We start from the raw sequence: 22953 nt of genomic DNA, 5'->3' as shown, positions 1-22953 counted from the left end.
TCTAGGTTAAATTAAGTGATGTCAGAATAATACTGAATGATTTTCCTGAGAAATCACATAGTTTTATTCACTATATCATAATTATTATAATTTCTATATGCAACATAACTAAATTAAAGCCTATCTCTATGTCAGAAGCTAGAGTAATCTGGAGGTAAAGTAAAAAAATTATAAAGCACATCAATTCTAATCATTGAAAGCATAGGTAATCACTATACAAATGAAAAATAATACCTATATGGATATCCATGATACTTAGATCTGAAAATTGAGAGCATCCAACTGAAGAATAATACAACAAGTCCAATACCAGCCACACACATTACTGCAGAAAAATAAAAGGAGAGTGATATGAGCATGTTAAACATAGTAAAGAGTAAGAACATAAATTTTAGGCTACACTTCTAAGAGTAAAATGCAAGGGCTATATCTACTGGTAAATCTAAACTACAACAAATTTCATTCCCATTCTTATATCTTCAGGAGTCTGCCTTCACCTTTAATTTTCTCTATTACACTATAATGGAGCAGATTCTTGGAGGGCACAAACAAAACCTTATGCATACCAGGAGCCAGGAGAAAGAAGCAGCGTCCCCATAAGAGACTGAATAAGACTTGCCTGTGAGTGTCCAGGAGTCTCCAGTGGAGGCACAGTTGACAGTTTGGCCTCAAACAACAGTAAGGAAACACAGCCCCACCCATCAACAGAAAACTTGATTAAAGATTTACTGGCCCCACCCATCAGAACAAGACCCAGTTTCACCCACAGTCAGTCTCTCCCATCAGGGAGCTTCCTTCCATAAGCCTCTTATCCTTATTCACCAGATGACAGACAGAATGAAAACCACAATCACAGAAAACCAACCAAACTGATCACATGGACCACAGCCTTGTCTAACTCAATGATACCATGAGCCGTGCCGAGGAGGGCCACCTAAGACAGATGGGTAATGGTGGAGAGTTCTGACAAAACATGGTCCACTGGAGAAGGAAATGACAAACCACTGCAGTATTCTTGCCTTGAGAACCCCATAAACAGTATGAAAAGACAAAAAGATTATGACACTGAAAGATGAACTCCCCAGGTCAGTAGGTGCCCAATATGCTACTGGAGAAGAGTGGAGAAATAACGCCATAGAAACCTGGAATGCTAGGTCCATGAATCAAGGCAAATTGGAAGTGGTCAAACAGGAGATGGCAAGAGTGAACACTGACATTTTAGAATAAGTGAACTAAAATGGACCAGAATGGGCAAATTTAATTCAGATGACCATTATATCTACTACTGTGGGCAAGAGTCCTGTATAAGAAATGGAGTAGCCCTCATAGTCAACAAAAAAGTCCGAAATGCAGTACTTGGGTGCAATCTCAAAAATGAAAGAATGATCTCTGTTCATTTCCAAGGCAAACCATTCAGTATCACAGTAATCCAAGTCTATGCCCCAACCACTAATGCTGAAGAAGCTGAAGTTGAACAGTTCTATGAGGACCTACAAGACCTTCTAGAACTAATACCAAAAAAGATGTACTTTTCATCATAGGGGACTGGAATGCAAAAGTGGGAAGTCAAGAGATACCTGGAGTAACAGGCAAGTCTGGCCTTGGAGTACAAAATGAAGCAAGGCAAAGGCTAAAAGAGGTTTGCCAAGAGAATGCACTGGTCATAGCAAACACCCTCTTCCAACAACACAAGAGAAAACTCTACACATGGACATCACCAGATGGTCAATACCAAAATCAGACTGACTGTATTCTGTGCAGCCAAAGATGGAGAAGCTCTATACAGTCAGCAAAAAGAAGACTGGGAGCTGACTGTGGCTCAGATCATGAACTCCCTATTGCCAAATCCAGACATAAACTGAAGAAAGTAGGGAAAACCACTAGACCATCCAGGTATGACGTAAGTCAAATCCCTTACGATTTACACAGTGGAAGTAAGAAGTAGATTTAAGGGATAAGATCTGATAGACAGAGTGCCTGAAGAACTATGAACAGAGGTTCGTGACATTGTACAGGAAGCAGTGATCAAGACCATCCCCAAGAAAAACAAATGTAAAAAGGCAAAACGGTTGTCTGAGGAGGCCTTACAAATAGCTGAGAAAAGAAGAGAAGCTAAAAGAAAAGAAGAAAAGGAAAGATATACCCGTCTGAATGCTGAGTTCCAAATAGCAAAGAGAGATTAAGAAAGCCTTCCTCAGTGATCAATGCAAATAAATAGAGGAAAACAACAGAATGGGAAAGACCAGAGATCTCTTCAAGAAAATTAGAGAGTGCTCACTTCGGCAGCACATATACTAAAATTGGAATGATACAGAGAAGATTAGCATGGCCCCTGCGCAAGAATGACATGCAAATTCGTGAAGTGTTCCATATTTTTAGCCATTAAAAAGAATTCATTTAAATCAGTTCTAATGAGATGGATGAAACTGGAGCCCATCATACAGAGTGAAGTAAGCCAGAAAGATAAACACCAATACAGTATACTAACACATATATATGGAATTTAGAAAGATGGTAATGATAACCCTTTATGCAAGACAGAAAAAGAGACACAGATGTATAGAACATATTTTTGGACTCTATGGGAGAAGGCGAGGGTGGGATGTTCTGAGAGAACAGCATCGAAACATGTATATTATCAAGGGTGAAACAGATCACCAGCCCAGGTTGGATGCATGAGACAAGTGCTCAGGACTGGTGCACTGGGAAGACCCAGAGGGATGGGATGGGGAGGGAGGCGGGAGAGGGGATCGGGCTGGGGAATACATGTAAATCCATGGCTGATTCATGTCAATGTATGGCAAAAACCACTACAATATTGTAAAGTAATTAGCCTCCAACTAATAAAAAATAAACGGAAAAAAATAATAATAAAAAAGAAAATTAGAGATACCAAGGGAACACTTCATGTAAAGATGGGCACAATAAAGGACAGAAACCTTATGGATCTAACAGAAGCAGAAGATAATAAGAGGTGGCAAGAATACACAGAAGAACATTCGGCCCCATCACTTTATGGCAAATAGATGGGGAAACAATGGAAATACTGACAGGATTTATTTTCTTGGGCTCCAAAATCACTGCAGATTGTGATTGCAGCCATGAAATTAAAAGACACTTGCTCCTTGGAAGGAAAGTTATGACCAACCTAAATAGCATATCGAAAAGCAGAGACATTACTTTGCCAACAAAGGTCTGTCTAGTCAAGACTATGGTTTTTCCAGTAATCATGTATGGATGTAAGAGTTGGACTATAAAGAAAGCTGAGCGCTGAAGAATTGATGCTTTTGAACTGTGGTGTTGGAGAAGACTCTTGAGAGTCCCTTGGACTGCAAGGAGATCCAACCAGTCCATCCTAAAGGAGATCAGTCCTGGGTGTTCATTGGAGGGACTGATGTTGAAGCTGAAGCTCCAATACTTTGGCCACCTGATGCGAAGAGCTGACTCATTTGAAAAGACCCTGATGCTGGGAAAGACTGGGGCAGGAGGAGAAGGGGACGACAGAGGATGAGATGGTTGGATGGCATCACCAACACAATGAGCATGGGTTTGGGTGGACTCCAAGAGTTGGTGATGGACAGGGAGGCCTGGCATGCTGCGGTTCATGGGATCGCAAAGAGTTGGACACGACTGAGCGACTGAACTGAACTGATATTTACAGAATAATCCATTTTCCCTTTACAATTTTCATACAATATGATTAGGGGTCAAAAATGTAAATCTTAAACAATTTTTTATGAGTATTAACACATGCTCTTTGTAGAAGTCTTTTCTTCTTCCTAATCAAATGCACATATACAAGTATATATAGCTTCACTCCAAATATATATTTGTATTCTAATTTTTTCACATATCTAAAAAGTGCTTAGGAAAGTTCTTGGTACATATTAAGTGCTAAAGAAATATTTATTATTAATATTTGTGATCATTTCATTAGGTTAGAATCTTAGAAATAGATCTAATTGTGACTAATTTAATATATGTCACCAAAATGTTTTACAACTTAAATTCATCCCAGCATTGCAGTAGTAGCCAGATGGCCTTTCCCCAAAAATGAATACTGAAATAGGCATTTTTTCAAAAGTCAGGAATTAAAGGTTGTATATTGACTGGATGAAAAACTGCTACATTAGCTCTATTTTTCTAATATGTAAAAATTCATTTCAACAAAAAAATTATCTTCCAAATTTAAAATCCAGTATCATCTTTTTTCTAGAAGGAAAAAGTAGATAGATTTATTAACCTAGGTTAATTTTGATGACATTTAACTCTTTAACCATAAAATAAAAACTCAAACTGATTTCATGTTAAGTAAATTACATTGTTAGCATTTCTTTGTAACAAATATCAGCATGTGAATATTCTAATAAATAAAAAGTCCATGCAAACCAATAGGAAAAAGTGTAACATTCTAATATATAAATGGCAAAAGACAAAAAGGTATTTTAGACAAAGGAAAACAAAACAACTAATAAACATCTAAGAAAATATTCAACTACAATAATAAACAAAGAAGTACAAAATAATATAACATTTCCCCTTTATCTGATTAGCAAATACACACTTACATACATATTTTTAATAAAGTTCTCTAATGTTGATAAAAAGTTACAGTGAAAACAAGCATACTGAAATGCCACTGGTAGGAATCTAAACTATTAAACATTTGGGTAAAGAATTTGCATCATCAGCTTAAAACATCAAGATAACTGAAAATACTCATACACAGGACCACACAGTCATACTACTTTAAGGAATTAATATGAAAAGGGGATAAAGTTTAATCTATACCATAATAGTCACTAAATAACTATTCATTATAATGAAAGGAAAAAACTAAATGTTTAACAAAATCAGAATGGTTAAATAAATAGCATAAATAATAAATTAAAAATTATGTGTTGGAAAATATTAGTGAAAAATTTTAACTCCAATTAAAAAGGGGGGTATAAGATTCAAAATATTATACATACAGTTGAAAAGATGTTTTTAGAAATGGAAGAAACTTGTACTACAATGTTAAAATTATTAGCTTTTCAATGGTGGAATAATGGGTTACTCTCCCTCCAAATGTTTCATTCTCTTATTTCCCCCAACATTTTCTACAATGAGAACATATTACTTTTATAATAGTAAAGTAAAATAATATAAGAGGAGAAATGATTAAGAGGACATTCCTTTTTTCTGTATAAAGGCAGAACTGCCACATCTTGGCATATGATATGACTTACTCTTTCGCTTTCCAATATCCATGTCAGATGTAGCAGCTTCACATAAAAGCACCATTCCTAAGGTAACCCCACCATCTTAGAAAAATTGTTTAAGGAGAAATTCACAGAGAGAAATAACACAAACTTTAATATTCCTAGAATAATATAGAATGAATAAATATATAAACCTTCAATTACAAAAATCATAACTAAGTAATCATTTAAAAAATTGTATTCAGGTAGAACTGATTTACAATGTTGTGTTAGTTTCAGGTGTGCAGCAAAGTGAATCTGTTATACATATATCCACTCTTTTTTAGATTCTTTTTTCCCATATAGGCCACTACAGGGCATAGCGTAGAGCTCTCTGTGCTATACAGTGAAAGTGAAAGTCCTTCAGTCACGTCCACCTCTTTGTGTCCCCATGGACTATATAATCCATGGAATTCTCCAGGCCAGAATACTGGAGTGGGTAGCCTTTCCCTTCTCCAGGGGATCTTCCCAACCCAGAGATCAAACCCAGGCCTCCTTTTATTGCAGGCAGATTCTTTACCAGCTGAGCCACCAGGGAAGCCCATACAGTGCTATACACTAGGTCCCTATTATCTATTTCATATATAGTAGTGTGTATATGCCAATCCCAATCTTCCAATTTATCCTCTCCATAACCAAGTAATTGTGTGCCTATATAGTATGACAATTATTTACTGTGAAGATATAATAAAAAATTAAGGTTAGAAAATTACTTCATTTGTACAAATAAACTGATATTTTAAACAAATGTCCCACTATAACTTATAGATAAAACATGAGTTTTCCTCTAAAATTGTACTTTGAAATAAACTTCTGAAACATTCTTCCAACTACTGAGTCAATTTTGTATACATTAATATAAATTAAGTAGCCATTTTGAATATTTCAACTACTTGCCAAAAAAGAACACATTTGAAATGTACACCATTTAGAGAGAACAGCAACTAACTTCTATTTGAAAAATAACTTAGCAAATATTTTTTAGAATTTCAACAATTAACCTCAAAGCACAAATTACTACTAAACTACTTAAATTGTCCTATTTTTTTTAAAAAAAGAAAATCCTATGAGCCATGACTTCACTTTTATTCAGCTTAATATAGAAGCTGCTACTGCGGCTGCTAAGTCACGTCAGTCGTGTCCGACTCTGTGCGACCCCATAGACGGCAGCCCACCAGGCTCCCCCGTCCCTGGGATTCTCCAGGCAAGAACACTGGAGTGGGCTGCCATTTCCTTCTCCAGTGCATGAAAGTGAAAAGTGAAAGTGAAGTCGCTCAGTCGTGTCCAACTCTTCGCGACCCCATGGACTGCAGCCTACCAGGCTCCTCCGTCCAAGGGATTTTCCAGGCAAGAGAACTGGAGTGGGCTGCCATTGCCTTCTCCAAATATAGAAGCTACATAAATACAAAATAGACATACTCTTGCAAATAGGTAGTACGTGGCTTGGTTGAACAGTAAAATAAGAAAAATAAAATTCTGAAACAAAATAGAATGTGTTCAAGTAGAAAAGAGAGATTCACCCTGCAGTTTGGTGAATACAAAGATTAATTTAAAATGCTCATATTAATTATTCATATACACATGCACATTGTATGCTATCTCATGTGGGTAAAATTAAGCAGAAAGGGACAAATAGGTGTTCAGATAAGGCCTGAATTTATAATTGGCTCTAAATTTGTCTGTTCATCCTTTCATTACCATTTTATACACTCTTTTTAATAGTCTCTTTTTAGGGATGATACTCATTCATGGTTTTGTTGCTTAGCTAAGTTGTTTTCTCCAGTGATTTTTTTTTCCTTACTAGGATTCTTTATTATACACCTTACTAGGATTCTGTGTATTATACACCTCTGCATACCTATATGCAGGTATGCATAAAGATGGGCTTCCCTGGTAGCTCAGCTGGTTAAGAATCTGCCTGCAATGCAGGAGACCCCAGGTCGATTCCTGGGTTGGGAAGATGGCCTGGAGAAGGGATAAGCTACCCAGTGCAGTATTCTTGGGCTTCCCTGGTGGCTCAGCTGGTAAAGAATCTGCCTGTAATGTGGGAGACCTGAGTTCCCCTGGATTGGGAAGATCCCCTGGAGGAGGGCATGAAAACCCACTCCAGTATTCTTACCTGGAGAATCCCCATGGACAGAGGAGCCTGGTGGGCATCACAAAGAGTTGGACACAACTGAGTGACTAACACAGACACATGCATGAAGATTGATCATTTCTAAAGACTCTGGCTATAGATACTCTGATTAATGGTTGAGACTTGTTTTTGGACTGGTTTGCTTCTGTATCATGGTCTAGAGCTTTCCATCTTGCACTATACCATCAAGGTCTTTGTGTGCTGTTGTTCTTAGCTATCAAGAGCTATGATGCACTTCCATATGTATTGCTTTATTTCATTTATAGACTCTTTAAACTTTTACTAACACTGTCTATTATAGGCAGGCACTATTAGTTGGAGTTACAAAGTTAGAGGAAATATAGACCATTCCTTGAACAAGTTTACACTCTAGTAGGGGATACAAACAATAAATACTTACATAATCATCTTACCCTGAGAGAACTGAATAGAAAATAGAGGAGGTGTTATTACATAACAAACAGGAACTAGGCTATTAAACAAGCTAATAGATTTGTGGTACAGGTGGCAGAGTAGGAAGGAGAATGTAGAGCTCACCTCTCCCCAACACACATGCCAAAAAACCATCTATACTAGAATAATTCTCATGGAAAACTAACTGGATACTGGTAGAAGAAATCCTATACAACCAAAACTGCAAGAAAGATCTCCATGTAACCAGCAAAGGGTCAGCTTAGGACCTACCCATCTCAGAGGGATCTGTAAGGAAGAGAAGGTCCACAAAGGCAGATCCTCACTGTGGGGAGTGATCACGTGGAGCCACAATCTGAGTATCCCAGTCCTTGCCTTCTAGGAAATCCACTGGGACAGACAAAAGGGCGAGAGGAGCCTAGACTCTACCTGCAAGGAGCACACACATGATGGCAGAGTGGACAGAGCCTTGCACTGCTGGCTGTCACCTCACCACAACTCCAAACTGAAGGGGCGGAGGAGACACTGGCTGTGCTCACTCCACACCACAGCCTGGCGTGAGATCTGGGGAAAGACGGCCTAACTATACAGAGATATATCAGCTTGCCTGGGGTGGTACTACAAAAACAGGCAGCAGCTAAGTGCTGAAATACCAGGCAGAGAGACTCAGGGACAGGACTCATGTAGGACAGACTGGAGGGCCTGGGGTGTGGTCTGGGTGTACACAGTGGTTCTATCCCAGCTGCGCTCAGCCTCCATCCACTCCACACCCCAGCTTAGCCCTGGATCTGAGACAGACAGGTCCTGAGAGACGACTGCCACAGAGGCAGCCCAGATCTCTTGTGGCAGTGCAGCCATCTCAATTCCTGCTGCCACAAGGCCCCAATCCTCAGCCTATTCCTTACCACAGCCTTGCACTAGATCTGGGACAAACACAACAAAGGGACGCAACCTTGTGCTGCTTCTGACTGGAACCACAGACACTTACACAGACAGCATATAAGTCCTCTGTGACTGCACAGGCCTCACTTGCTTCAGCAATCACCTCTTTTGGGGCAGGGCATGCATTCAAGGGCAGTAGAGCCTGACTGACCTTCAGGGCTTCTACTCCAACAACTGAGGAGCAGACCCTATCCCTGACAGAACAGTGACAACAACAGAGCAGAGAGGAAGCTCCGCCTCAGTCTAGCCAGGCTCCAGATACTCCAACACCAATCACATCCCCTATCAAGGGGACAATGGCCAGCACACCCTGAGGGAAGACGTGGCTGGCTTCCATACCAAAACTACCTTGTAGCAGAAACACTGGACATACACAGTCTATACAGGGATGCTCCCACTTAAAAACACCCCTTTAAAATCACAGTAGATAATTTTTTCTCCTGAAGTCATAGAGACAGAGAAAGGTAAGTAAAATGAAAAGGCAGGGACTTCCCTGGCAGTCCAGTGGTTAAGACTTCAAATTTCTACTGCAGGGGGCACAGGTTTGATCCCTAGCCAGGGAACTAAGATCCTGCATACAGCAAGTGCGGCCAAAAACAAAAAAACACAAAAACACAAAGGCAGAGGAACTACTTCCAATTAAAGAACAACAGAAATCCGCTGAAAGAAAAAACAATGAAATAGAGCTCACCAGTCTACTAGACCCTGAGTTCAAAAAGGTGGTAATAAAAAGAAATGATTTAAGAAAGATGATGGATAGAAATGCAGATCATTACAACAAGGAACTAGATAAAGAGAGGATTCTAAAGGCAGCAAGAGGGAAAAAAAGAGTCAGTTACAAGAGAATGCCAATAAGGCTATTAGCTGATTTCTTTGTAGAAACACTGCTAGAAGGGAGTGGCATGATATATTCAAAGTCCTGTGAAGGAAAAACCTGAAACCTAGGGTACGATAGTCAGCAAGATTATCATTTAGAATGGAAGGAGAGAGAAACAATTTCTCAGACAAGTGAAAACTAAAAGAATTCAGCAATACTAAACCTACCCTAAAAGAAATATTGACATGTCTTCTCTAAATAGAAAAGAAGCAAGTATATATGGGAAAGGGAAAAAAATCACATTAGGAAAGGCAAATATATAGAAGGATTTAAGATCACTTAAATAAAAAAAAAGATCACTTAAATAAACCAGTATATGGATTTAAAAAACAATTTAAAAATTGTAAAAGTGATTATAACTACAATGAACAGTAAAATGATAAGCATGAAGATGTAAAACAGGACATCAAAATCACAAAATGTGGGGGAAGGGAGTATATGCACATGTATGAATATATATATATATATATAAAGGGCTTCCCTGGTGGCTCAGATAGTAAAGAATCTGCCTGCAATGCACGAGATCCAGGTTCGATCTCTGGATCAAGATGATCCTCTGGAGAAGGGAATGGCTACCCAATCCAGTATTCCTGCCTGGAGAATCCCATGGACAGAGGAGCCTGGTGGACTACAGTCTGTGGGGTCGCAAAAAGAGTCACAAATGACTGAGCAACTAAGCATGAGCATGGTACATAATATATATATAAATCCATGTATGAAACAGAAACAGGCTCATAGGCATAGAAAACAAACTTGATTATGAAAGGGAAGAGGGAGGGAAGGACAAATTAGGGGTATGGGATTAACAAATACAAGCTACTATATATAAAATAGATAAGCAACAAGTATTTACTATATAGCACAGGGAATTATATTCTAAATCCTGTAATAACCTATAATGGAATATAACCTAAAAAAAAACTGAATCACTATCTGTATACCTGAAACCAACACAATATTGTAAATCAATGATACCTCAATAAAAAATAAAAATAAAAGAGCCAGTAAAATAAAGTGTACCATAGATGATAAAGACAAAGATATGTGTATAAAATTAAACATAATTATAGAATTCTGAAGAAACGTTTAAGTTACTTTGATTATTATTGTCCAAACTATATTTAAACAATTTATTTTCCTACTGAAATAGCAGTTTAAAAAAATAATACATAACAATAATTAGGACTTGCCAGGGATAGCAGAGTACATATGTATTTCTGGCACATATGTATTTCCCTAGCCTCTATTGGGGGGTGGCTGTGCTGTGAGGCATGTAGGATCTTAGTTTCCTGGTCAGGGATTGAGCCTGTGCCCCCTGCAATGGAAGCATAGAGTCTTAACCACTGAACTGCCAGGGAAGTCCATCAATTATTTTTATGTGCAAGAAAACATTTTTTGCAATATTCACCAATAGAGAATAACTGAATTATGATATATCTATCATGGACTTTCCTGGTGGCTCAGATAGTAAAGAATCTGCCCATAATGCGAGAGACCTGGGTTTGATTCCTGGGTTGGGAAGATCCCCTGGAGGACATTTGATAATGGTGGCTATTTTCCTTTTCCTTGCTTACATTTTCTTATTTTTCTGTAATTCTCATGCATTTCATAACTATGAAGGCCATACGCAATTTATTAAATGCTTTTAATACACTAAAAAACTAAACTGTATGAAAAGTATGTCTATAACTACAAAAAATGGAATTCCTCTAAATCATCCAGATGACACAAAGCAGGGCAAATGACATTACCATCAAGTCACTGGGCAGATTCTCTAACCGTCTGGGCTACAACTGATTCCAATATGTCAATACCAGGACCCCTTGCCTGTTTGCACAACTTAAAAGAACATTACATCTGTTCACCTTGTTGATCTATTTCACAGAGTCACTGCTTATGCAATCAGGTAGGTAAACTATGTTCAGTAATACTAAGAAATGTATACTCTTACCTATCTGATATCACTGTTATCTACCCTTGCAGCTTACAGAGACATCTATTTTCAGATGTGAGAAAGTAAAAATCTGTCCTATGGGACAGAGGACGGGAAAACACACATATAAAGTAGCTGCATAATTCACGGGAAATAATATTTCTCCCTAGGACACACTGCAGCTGTAAATGTCAAAACAAACTCCATTTTTGAGTAACTACTGCTTTCCTACTCAATGAGGAACACTGTAATCTAAAATCATAAACTGATTTGAACTACATCAGTAAGAGGGAAATATTCCATTCTTACCTGGAGGATTTAAGTCACGCGATCTACAAGTACAATTTCTAAGTAGCCTCAATTCAGAACCAAAGTGACAGAGCTTCAAAAAAGGAGTTTCACAGATCACCAGCCCAGGTTGGATGCATGAGACAAGTGCTCAGGGCTGGTGCACTGGGAAGACCCAGAGGGATGGAATGGGGAGGGAGATGGAAGGGGGGATCAGGATGGGGAACACATGTAAAAACATGGCTGATTCATGTCAATGTATGGCAAAAACCACTACAATACTGTAAAGTAATTAGCCTCCAACTAATAAAAATAAATGAAAAAAAAAAGGAGTTTCTGAAAACAAAGTGTACATTTATCTGAACTTTGTAGTTTCCAGGAAACAAAATCCTGGATCCACCTCAGTCCAGACTTGACACTGACCCCTTTACACTTAGCCTGGCTTTGCTTTGAGCTCATCAAAACATTGCTTCATTTACACTTCATCTAAGCACCATCTTTCCCTAAGTCCTATAACAACTCTATCTTTCCTTAGGTAAGAAATCCCATGATTCCTCTGATTTATAGTCTCCCTTGTAGCAATGATCCAATAAACTTGGCTTTATCAGACTGCAGGTTTGTCCCTAGAGGTCTTCAGTTGATTGGGCTAGGGCAAGTGACACAGTAATATATTTCCAAAGATATTATGATTTGCATTAATAAGACAGCAGCCTCAACCAAATGCTACAGAGAAAATACTGGAAAGTGAGAAAATAGACAAAGTAAATGTGGCACCAAGAACTTATTATAAAGAGGATACTGAACAGAAGAACAATGTGTGTTTCAGCTACAAATTGAGCTTGGCTGCTTCCATGGATATAATTCTGAGGGAAAAAAAGACAAAATTTAATCTTTAAATAAATGTTAAAATTTGGTAATATAATCCTAAAATTGGCTATTTTTAAACACTATGAAATTATTAATTCATCTGATGTATGTAAACATTGGATCTGTAGAATTCACCAGTAAAAAGTCTGACTAAAATAAAAGCTATCTCTGTGTTATTTATTATTTACTCATACTTATATATATATTTGTACTTATTCACTATACTTATACTACGTTTTCCACAACAGAATATATGAGAAAACTAGTATTTTAGTGTACAAGACCATGAGGTAAAATAATATAAACTCCATGAAAACAGGGACTACATTTTTCTTATCACTGTATCTAATAATACCTAGCACAGTGCCTAGAAACAGTAAATGGTCAAGTACTTGATCAATTATTCTATTTAGCTGAAGACTGACTTTCACTCTTAGCCAGCTTACTCAAAAGAACTCACCAAAAGGGATAAAAAAAAAAAAACTTCCGCCGTTTAAGAGTATGGCACAGTCTTTTTAGCAATCGAAATTCATTAATACAGAGCAATTGAAAAGTCAAAACTAAATCTAGTTCCTTCATATACTAGCACTGATCTCACAGGATATTAATCATTAAGGTTAACTTTGGTATATAATGTAAAGAAATCCTGGACTTCCCTTACCACATGACCCGTGTGGGGATTCTTATGAGCATATGGTGGTCCTCTTATATGGTTCCACATTTGACCAGATGTCATAGCAAGCACAAAACACTAGGAAACAAAAAGTAACGAAATACTCATATAATATGGTATGGTCCCATTTTAATTAGATTAACAGGTATATGAAAAGTATATCCTCTCAAGTAATATATGAAAAAAAATTTTCCAGATAAATGACAAAAAGCTTATATTTCATCATAAGGATCACAAGAATCAATATTTACTTTAAAGGAAAGCACTGTTTCAAAATTATAACTAAACTGATACAAGTTTAAAATTGAATATTGAAAAGTCTTTTAGAAGAATGGTTTAAAAAATGGAGATTTTCATAGGGGTGACAGTCATTCAGGTTGAATAAAAACTAGGTACAAGGAGTTCCTTCAAGTTCTTGCCATCCTAATGAGATAATGGAGGAAACAAACTGATTTTAAGGTATAAAATAAAAATATCAATACATAAAATCTTTTTCCACGGGTAAGAAATAAACAAAATGCCACCTAACAATGTAATATTAGGAGTTTTATCTAAACAATTTTTCTTCCAACATTCACTCACCAGAGCCGCAAAAGCCCATCCAGTTTTATTAAAGAGAAATTCCATATTGCTCCTTCGAAGATACACAAGTCCACCAATAACAGCCAAAAGCAATCCCAACATAAGGGGACCAGCATAATTTGGGGGTCTAATTACTCTAATCTAATGGAAAGGAGAGAAAAACATTTTAAAGTATGAAATTTATTCATTAAGTATATAGGTCAAAATAATTTGAAATGAAAACAATCAAAATTAGTGTGGTTACTTTCATGAAAAATCACACTTTTTCTTTTCATCCTAATTAAAATAGCCTACAATGTATCCTAAAATGGTATGGATGCAATATTCTTTTTAACCACAACATAATATCTTTTAGGGACTTCCCAGGTGGCGCTAGTGGTAAAGAATCCACCTGCCAAGGCAGGAGATGCAGGAGACAAGGGTTTGAACCCTGGGTTGTAAAGATCCCCTGGAGGAGGAAACAGCAACCCACTCCAGTATTCCCGCCTGGAGAATCCCATGGGCAGGGGAGCCTGGCGGGCTACAGTCCATGGTGTTGCAAAGAGTTGGACATGACTGAAGCGACTGAGCACACATATACGTCTTTTAGATTAAGAAGTATTTGCCAAGTACAACTAGATACACCATGGATTTAATAAGGATGAAAGAGTGGTTTCCATGCTGAGTTGACTAAGTAATAGAGGATGTTTTAACATCACTCTTTCATCAGGATGATTCTGTTAAATGCTACTTATAAAGGGACTGACAAACTATCACCATCTCAGTGATATGAGGACGAGACCAATTAGGACCTCCCAGAAGAATAAGTGGATAATGACAAAGTAACTTTCTACAAAGCAAGGAAACTTACATTGACATCAGTTCTGTCAGCAATCCACCGGGCAATCTGCTCAGCTGAAAATCCACGCACCTGCAACTCATATGTATCACCCCGTTTTGGCTTCCCTTTTGCAGGAAAGTTGATGAAAGTTGGAGCTGAATTCATGTTTAGCTGAACAAAAAGTAGTCCATGAGAATACAAATTACCAAAAAAATAATCTTAACAGCAAATATCTTGAAATTTGGGCATTTTACAAAGACAAATAAGCCCAGGTTTAGGTGGGTTAAGTGATTCATCTAAGGAAAGTGGTAACTGATGGAGCCAAGAGTCAAACCCAAGGCTGCTTGTGACCCTAACTAGTACACTTTACTGACAAAATATAAATTCCTAGCTAAGAAACCTACATTTTACTCCCTTAAAATGGAAAATTTCCCATACCACAATTACTTTAATCTGTTCAGAGATTATGCAAAAAAGAATACATTTATGAGAACTAAAATTGTCTCATGTAGCTTAGGTAAGAGGAGAAGGCAATGGCACCCCACTCCAGTACTCTTGCCTGGAAAATCCCACGGACGGAGAAGCCTGGTAGGCTGCAGTCCGTGGGGTCGCAAAGAGTCGGACACGACTGAGCGACTTCACTTTCACTTTTCACTTTCATGCATTGGAGAAGGAAATGGCAACCCACTCCAGTGTTCTTGCCTGGAGAATCCCAGGGACGGGGGAGCCTGGTGGGCTGCTGTCTATGGGGTCGCACAGAGTTAGACACGACTGAAGCGACTTAGCAGCAGCAGCAGCAGCTTAGGTAAGCTTCAAATAGAGCACATTCTCAATGTGGAGGAAACAAGATCGGGGTAAGAGAGTGCTCTATTGCAGGGAAAACCAATACAAAATGGTAGCCAATTGGCAGAAATAGTCAATTCTAAAAGGTTCATAAGTATTTAGTGATAAGCATAACATTTCTCTGTCATGAGACCATGGTATTCTTAAGATAACACTGGAATTGCTAAGGTAAAGAATCTATGACCTACTCATTCGCATTGTATCTTTCCTGATGTGATAATACTTGTAGAAAATAGAAAATGTTAACAGGGAAAAGATGTTCATCAACAGATGCAAGCATTCAGGTACCCTCAGCAGATAACCCTTTAACAGAGATTGGCTTCTATAAAATAACTATAACTTAAAGACATCAACCAATAAAATAACCCACTCCCTTGTTTTTATTCTATACTTAAGAGTAACCCTTCTAAAAGTAGTTTTTTTAGACTTTCCTATAAGGGGAGAGGGTATACTGATTAGGTATATGATTAGTTTGGCTTTCTGGGCAGTAAAAGATGCTGAATTAGTGAATTTAAAAATTAGCTCTTTGGTTACCAATGTACATAGATTTTTATGGTTTGGCGAGTGTACACAAAGTCTGCAGAGCTAGATAAATTCTGGCTACGCTGTTAAAAATTCAGTTTGAGTCCACAAAACTAAGCACCAGACCCTGAGTAGTGTTCATGCCTCCAAAGTGCTTCCCAAATTTTAGGCCAAACTCTTCAATAGTTGTTTATTTATATGGTAGTCCTCACTTGTCCACAGTTTCACTTTCTAAAGTTTAAGTTACCCGTGGTCAACTGCAGTCTAAAAATACTAAATGGAGAATTCCAGAAATAAACAATTCAAAATTTTTAAATTGCAGCCGTTCTGAGCAGTGTGATGAAATCTCTCACCATCTTACCCAGGATGTGAATGATCCCTTTGTCCAGCATATCCCACCCATTAGTCACTTAGTAGCTGTCTTGGTTTTCAGATCAACTGTTGTGATATCACAATGCTTGTATTCAAGTAACCCTTATTTTACTTAATAATGCCCCAAAACACAAGAATAGTGATGTTGGCAATTCAGATATACCAAAGAGAAGCCATAAAGTGCTTCCTTTAAGTGGAAAGGTGAAAGCTCTCAATAAGGACAGAAAAAAAAATCATTTGCTGAGGTTACTATATTCGTGAACTTGTAAAGGAAAAGAAATCTGTGCTAACTTTGCTGTTCCACTGCAAAAATTACAGTAAGTGGTAAGTGCTTAATCAAGATAGAAAAGATAAATTTGTATAATAAGATATTGTGAGAGAGACCACACTCACGTAACTTTCATTACAGTGAATCTGTTAGTCGCTCAGTCATCCAGACTCTTTACGACCCCATGGACTGTAGACCATCAGGCTCCTCCGTCCATGGGATTTCCCAGGCAAGAATACTGGAGTAGGTTGTCATTCCCTTCTCCAGGGGATTTTCCCAACCAAGGGATCAAACCTGGGTCTCTTGCATTGCAGGCACCTTCTTTACCATCTGAGCCTATATTGTTTTAAATCTTCTATTCTGTTATTATTATTGCTACTCTTACTGTGCCTAATTTATAAGTTAAATTCTATCATAGGTAGGTATGTACATATGTATGTATAGGAAAAAATATAGTTACATATAGGGTTGAGTACTATTTGCAGTTTCAGAGTCTTAGAATGTATCCCCTGTGGATAAGCAGCGACTACTATACCACCTTTGGATTTAAAATATACACATATACATATGTGTCTAAAAGACCTATGTAATATATGAAATCCATTTCCTATATGAAATTAAAAACAAAAATTTACAGACCAACTCCAGTCCATTCTGCTAGCCACTATTACCATTTATAGACCTTTCTGAATTTATTCACATACATGTGCATATACCAACAGAAAACATAATATTGTTTTGTGTCTGCCTTATTTAACAAAAATGGTATCATATTAACTGAAATATTCTGCGTTTCATTTTGCTTTTTTTATTCAACCATGTTTGAGAGATCTATCCATAATAGTATGTGTTATGGCGCACCAGGGAAGTGCCATATGTATATGGGTGGCTCAGATGGTAAAGGATCCACCTGCAATGCGGGAGACCTGGGTTCAATCCCTGGGTTGGGAAGATCCCCTGGAGGAGGGCATAGCAATCCACTCCAATATTCTTGCCTGGAGAATCCCCATGGACAGAGGAGCCTGGAGGGCTACAGTCCATGGGGTCACAAAGAGTTGGACATGACTGTGTGACTAAGCACAGCATATATACATATATACATATATATATATATATATATGTTGAGGTTGAGATATATATATATATATATATGCTCTCATAGTTTATTAAGTAATTATGCTATTGTTGGCAATTTAGTTTTTTCCTTTTTTCCCAATTAAAAAGGATGTTTTAAGAAATAGTCACCAAAAAAAAAAGAAATAGTCATGTACATATTTTCCTGTATATATGTGAGAATGTTTCTCTAGAAATGGAATAATTAGTTCATAGAGTAGAAACATTTTAAATGAAGATGGATAGAGCCAACATGCCTTCAAAAGTGGCTGTACCAATTTACACTCCTACCCACCAACACAGGAAGGTATGTTTCCTCACATTCTTGCCAAAAGTTGATCTAATGGGTAAATATTGTAATAATGTATATAATATATATAATTTAACTTATATAATACATATAATCATATAACAACATTTATATAATATATAATTTATATAACACCATCATTATAATTTGTATTTCCATGATTACTAATATAACATCTTTACACCAAATCAGCTCTTTAAAAGTATCTTGTAGTCTATAGACACAATCAACAGTGAAAAAGCAATGGGAAAAAAATAACATATCTGATAAGGGGCTAATATTGAGACAACATAAAGAACTCCTACAACTAAAAAACACACATTAAAAATTGGGCACAGGAAAAAAAAAGTTGGGCAAAGGGAATGCCCTGGTGGCACAGTAGATAAGAATTTGCCTTGTAATGCAAGGAACACAGGTTTGATCCCTGGTCTGGGAAGTTCCACATGCCACGGAGCAACTAAGCCCATGAGCCAAAACTATTGAGCCAGTGCTCTAGAACCGGGGAGCCACAACTACTGAGCCCATGTGCTACAACTACTAAAGCCTGTGTGCCTAGAGCCTGGGCTCTGCAACGAGAAGCACCACAATGAGAAATCCACACACGACAACAAAGAGTAGCCCCCATTCACTGCAACTAGAGAAAGCCCACACAAAGCAATGAAGACCCATCATAACTAAAAATAAATAAATAATTTTTTTTAAAAATCGGGCAAAGGATATGGATAGACATTTCTCAAAAAAGATATACAAATTGCCAACAAGCACATGAAAAGATGTTCTACATCTAATCATTAAAGAATTACAAATCAAAACCACAATGAGACACCATCTCACACTCATTAGGATAACAACCATCAAAAAATAAAAAATAATGCAAAATGGTGCAGCTGCTATGGAAAACAATATGAATGTTACTACAAAAATGAAAAATAGAACTACCATATGATCTAGGAATTCCACTTGTGGGTTTAAATCTAAAAGAACTAAAAGCAGGGTCTTGAAGAGATATCTGCATACCTATGTTGATAGCAGCATTATTCATAATAGCCAAAAGGTGGAAGCAACCTTAGTGTCCATCAACAGATGAATGAATAAATAAAATGTGGTATATGCACACAATGTAACATTATTCAGCCTTTCAAAGCAAGGAAAAAATTTTTTTAATATTTATTTATTTACTTGGCTGCTCTGAGTTTTAGTTGCGGCAGGTGAGATCTACTTCACCTACCAGGGATCAAACTCAGTCTCCCTGCATTGGGGGCATGGAGTCTTAGCCACTGGGAAAGTCCCTGGGACACACCAGGGAAGTCCCAAAAGCAAGAAAATTTGGATGCATGCAACATGGATCAACTTCGAGGACAGTACACTAAGTTAAATAAGACAGTCACAAAAAGACAAGTATGTATGATTCCACCTATATGAGGTACTGACAACAGTCAAATTCACTGCAATAGAAAGCAGAATGATAGTTGCCAAGGGCTGGGGGAAGAGGGAATAAGAGTTATTTGATGTGTAAAGAGTTTTAGTTTCATTGTACAAGGTGAAAAGAGTTCTGGAGATTGGTTATACAGAAATGTGACTGTACTAAACACTACTGAGCTACATTCAAGAATGGTTAAGATAGTACATTTCAGCACTAGTGGTAAAGAACCTGCCTGCCAATACCAGAGATACAAGAGACGCAGGTTCAATCTCTGGGTCAGGAAGATCCCCTGGAGGAGGACATGGCAACCCACTCCAGTATTCTTGCCTGGTGAATCCCATGGACAGAGGAGCTTAATGGCTACAGTCCACAGGATCACAAAGAGCCAGACACGACTGAAGCAACTTAGCATGCACACACACATACTTTCTCACAATTAAAATTTGTTTTTAACTTCTTATAAATTCTTCTTTAATTTCTTATAGGCTTTGACAATCCTTAGATGTTAAAGAGCCAAAATAAGATGTACGGTTTTTGGTAGGTTATCACTTTTTATCCATGCATGGCCTTTGTATGCTGTGGCACATAACAACATTCTTTGGAGAAAGATTTGAATTTATTCCACAGATGGATACACTACCATCCTTATACCACTAACTCTAAATATAGCTCTAAAATGGACACTGATTTTAAAAGGTGTTTGATGTAGAAGAAAACTTTATATGTATCTTGGTAAAATAAATGAAATTACAATTTTTAATTTCCAAAACAATCCTTGCTTCAACAGTAGAGAATGAGAAAGCAATTTCTGAAACTCTAAAAATTGTTTCCTTTGGTCTAAAAAAGCCTAAACGCACTAATCTTTTAGGTTGCAGTATGTTTTATGAACACACTGATTTTGATTTATGGCACCGTGTGAGACTAGAATGTGACCAGCACATAACACACCATAAAGTGGAGCATTAAGTCACTCGTCTGACATTTACTTGAACATCTAGTACGTGCTTAGCACTAATAGCTACAAGATACTGGCTCTGCCCATAAGTTAAGTATACTCTAAGAAGGGCTGTCAAGCAACCCTAGGGCTAAAGGATAAAGTAGACAGCAAGCAAAAACAGATTAATAACATAAGTAGAGAGATGGAAATCCTACAAAGAACCAAAAAGAAATACCAGAGATGAAAACCACTGTAACAGAAATGAAGAATGCCTTTGATGGACTCAGTATACAGGACATGGCTGAGGAATCTCTGAGCTAGAGGATCTATCAATAGAATCCTTGAAAACTGAAAAGTAAAGAGAACAATGACAAAAACAAAACAAAACAGAATATCCAGGGACTGTGGGTATACAAAAGGTGTAAAATATACATAATGGGAATACCAGAAGAAAGAGAAAGGAACAGAAGAAATATTAATGACTGAGAAATTTCCCAAAGTAACGTCAGACTCTAAATCACAGACTCAGGAAGCTCTAAGAATAAGAAGTGGATAAATGCCAATAACATTATACCCATGCATATAATTTAACTCAAAGAAATCAAAGATAAAGAAAAAACTCTTAAAGAAATCAGAGGAATAAAATGCTTCGCCCATAAAGTAAGAGAGATAAGAATTACATCCAACTTCTTTTCAGAAACCATGCAAACAGGAAGAAAGTGGAGTGAAATATTTAAAGTGTTGAGAGAAAAAAATACCACCAACATAAAGAATTATGTACCCTGTGAAATTATTCTTCAAAAGTGAAAGACAGGGACTTCCCTGGTGGGCCAGTGATTAAGAATCCACCTTCCAATGCATGGGATCCAGGTTCTATCCCTAGTCAGGAAACTAAGATCCCACATGCTGTGGGGCAACTAAGCCTGTGTGCACCAACTACTGAACCTGCACACTCTAAAGTCCATGTGCCACAACTAGAGAAGCCCTCGCACACTGCAACTAGATGCCCAACAAAGAGCCTGTGCGCTGCAATGAAGACCTAGCACAGTTAAAAATTTTAAAAATAAACTTCTTCCCAAAAAAAGTGAAGGAGAAATAAAGACTTTCAGACAAACAAAGCTTGAGGGAATCCCTTGCAAGAAATGTTAAAAGTTCTTTAGGGAGAAGGGAAATAAGGTAGGTTGGAAACTTGAATCTACATAAAGAAAGAGAAGGACTGAAGAGGGAATAAGTGAAGGTAAAATAAAAACTTGTTTTTTTAAAAAAAAAGCACTTGTTTTTCTTATTCTTAATTAACTAACATATAATAGTTTGTTCAAAATAATAGCAGCAATGTATTCAATTTTATGTGTGTATGTGCCTATATATAAGTGAAATGACTGACAGAAATGAGCAAACTCTAGGAGACAGTGAAGACAGAGAAGCGTGGTGTGCTGCAGTTCATGGGGTCGCAAAGAGTGAGATATGACTTAGCAACTGAACAACAACAATCAAAACAGTGTGGTATCCAAAGGAACAGAATAAAAAGCCCAGAAGTAGAACCACATATAGTCATCTGATTGTCAACAAGAGAAAAAGCAATTACATGGAGACAGTATAGTCTTAACAAATGGTGTTAAAATAAGTAGGTATCCATGAGCAAAAAAAAAGACAAAAAAACCCCACAAAAGCTAGACACAGACCTTATCCTGTTCACAAAAAATAACTCAAAATGGGACTTCCCTGGCAGTCTGGTGATTAGGACTCTGCACTTCCAATGCAGGGGACATGGGTTGAATCCCTGGTTGGGGAATAAGATCCCACATGCTGCAAAGCATGGTCAAAAACAGAAGAAAGAAAATAACTCAAAATGGATCAAAGGCCTTAGTAAAAGACAAAATATAAAGCAAGCTCCTAAGAGATAACATAGTAGAAAATCTAGATGACATCAGATATAGTGATGAATTTTTAGATATAATATCAAAGACACAATGTATGATAGAAATAACTGATAAGTTGTACTTCATTAAATTTAAAAGTTTTGCTGTGCAAAAGACAAAAAGTAAGAGAGTGAGATGACAAGGCACAGACTTAAAACTCAACAAGGAGATCAAACAACCCAATTTTAAAAATGGGGTACTTCTCTGGTGGTCCAGTGGTAAAGAATCCGCCTGCCAAAGCAGGGGACAGAGATTCGATGCCTGGCCCAAGAAGATTCCACCTGTCATGGAAGAACAAACCCTGTGCACCACAACTACTGAGCCTGCATTCTGGAGCCCTCCAGCCACAACTACTGAAGCCTGAGTACCTTAGATTCCATGCTTTGCAAAAACAGGAGCCACTGCAATGAGAAGCCTGTACACCACAACTAGAGAATAGCCCCCACTCACTGCAACTGGAGAAAGCCCATGTT

General features: G+C 37.5%; 1 protein-coding gene and 1 non-coding gene across 2 annotated transcripts in view; one reads left to right on the top strand and one right to left on the bottom strand.

Moving 5' to 3' along the window:
* The window catches only part of MAGT1 (magnesium transporter 1), a 46440-nt gene that overhangs the window by 2635 nt on the left and 20852 nt on the right, over positions 1-22953 (bottom strand). The window contains exons 4-9 of the mRNA XM_061137384.1: positions 14804-14944; positions 13954-14094; positions 13360-13449; positions 12631-12694; positions 5232-5306; positions 235-325 (exon numbers count right to left, since the gene is read on the bottom strand). Of these exons, the coding sequence (XP_060993367.1) occupies positions 235-325; positions 5232-5306; positions 12631-12694; positions 13360-13449; positions 13954-14094; positions 14804-14944 (602 nt within the window). The remainder of the gene's footprint in view (positions 1-234; positions 326-5231; positions 5307-12630; positions 12695-13359; positions 13450-13953; positions 14095-14803; positions 14945-22953) is intronic.
* LOC133053193 (U6 spliceosomal RNA) lies at positions 2271-2377 on the top strand. The gene has a single exon (XR_009692128.1). It is a non-coding gene; the product is annotated as a U6 spliceosomal RNA (small nuclear RNA).

This window comes from Dama dama, chromosome X, assembly GCF_033118175.1.
Source record: "Dama dama isolate Ldn47 chromosome X, ASM3311817v1, whole genome shotgun sequence".
NCBI classification, from domain to species: domain Eukaryota; kingdom Metazoa; phylum Chordata; class Mammalia; order Artiodactyla; family Cervidae; genus Dama; species Dama dama.
Note: the sequence above shows the minus strand (reverse complement) of the source record. Positions and strands in the feature narration are given on the sequence as shown.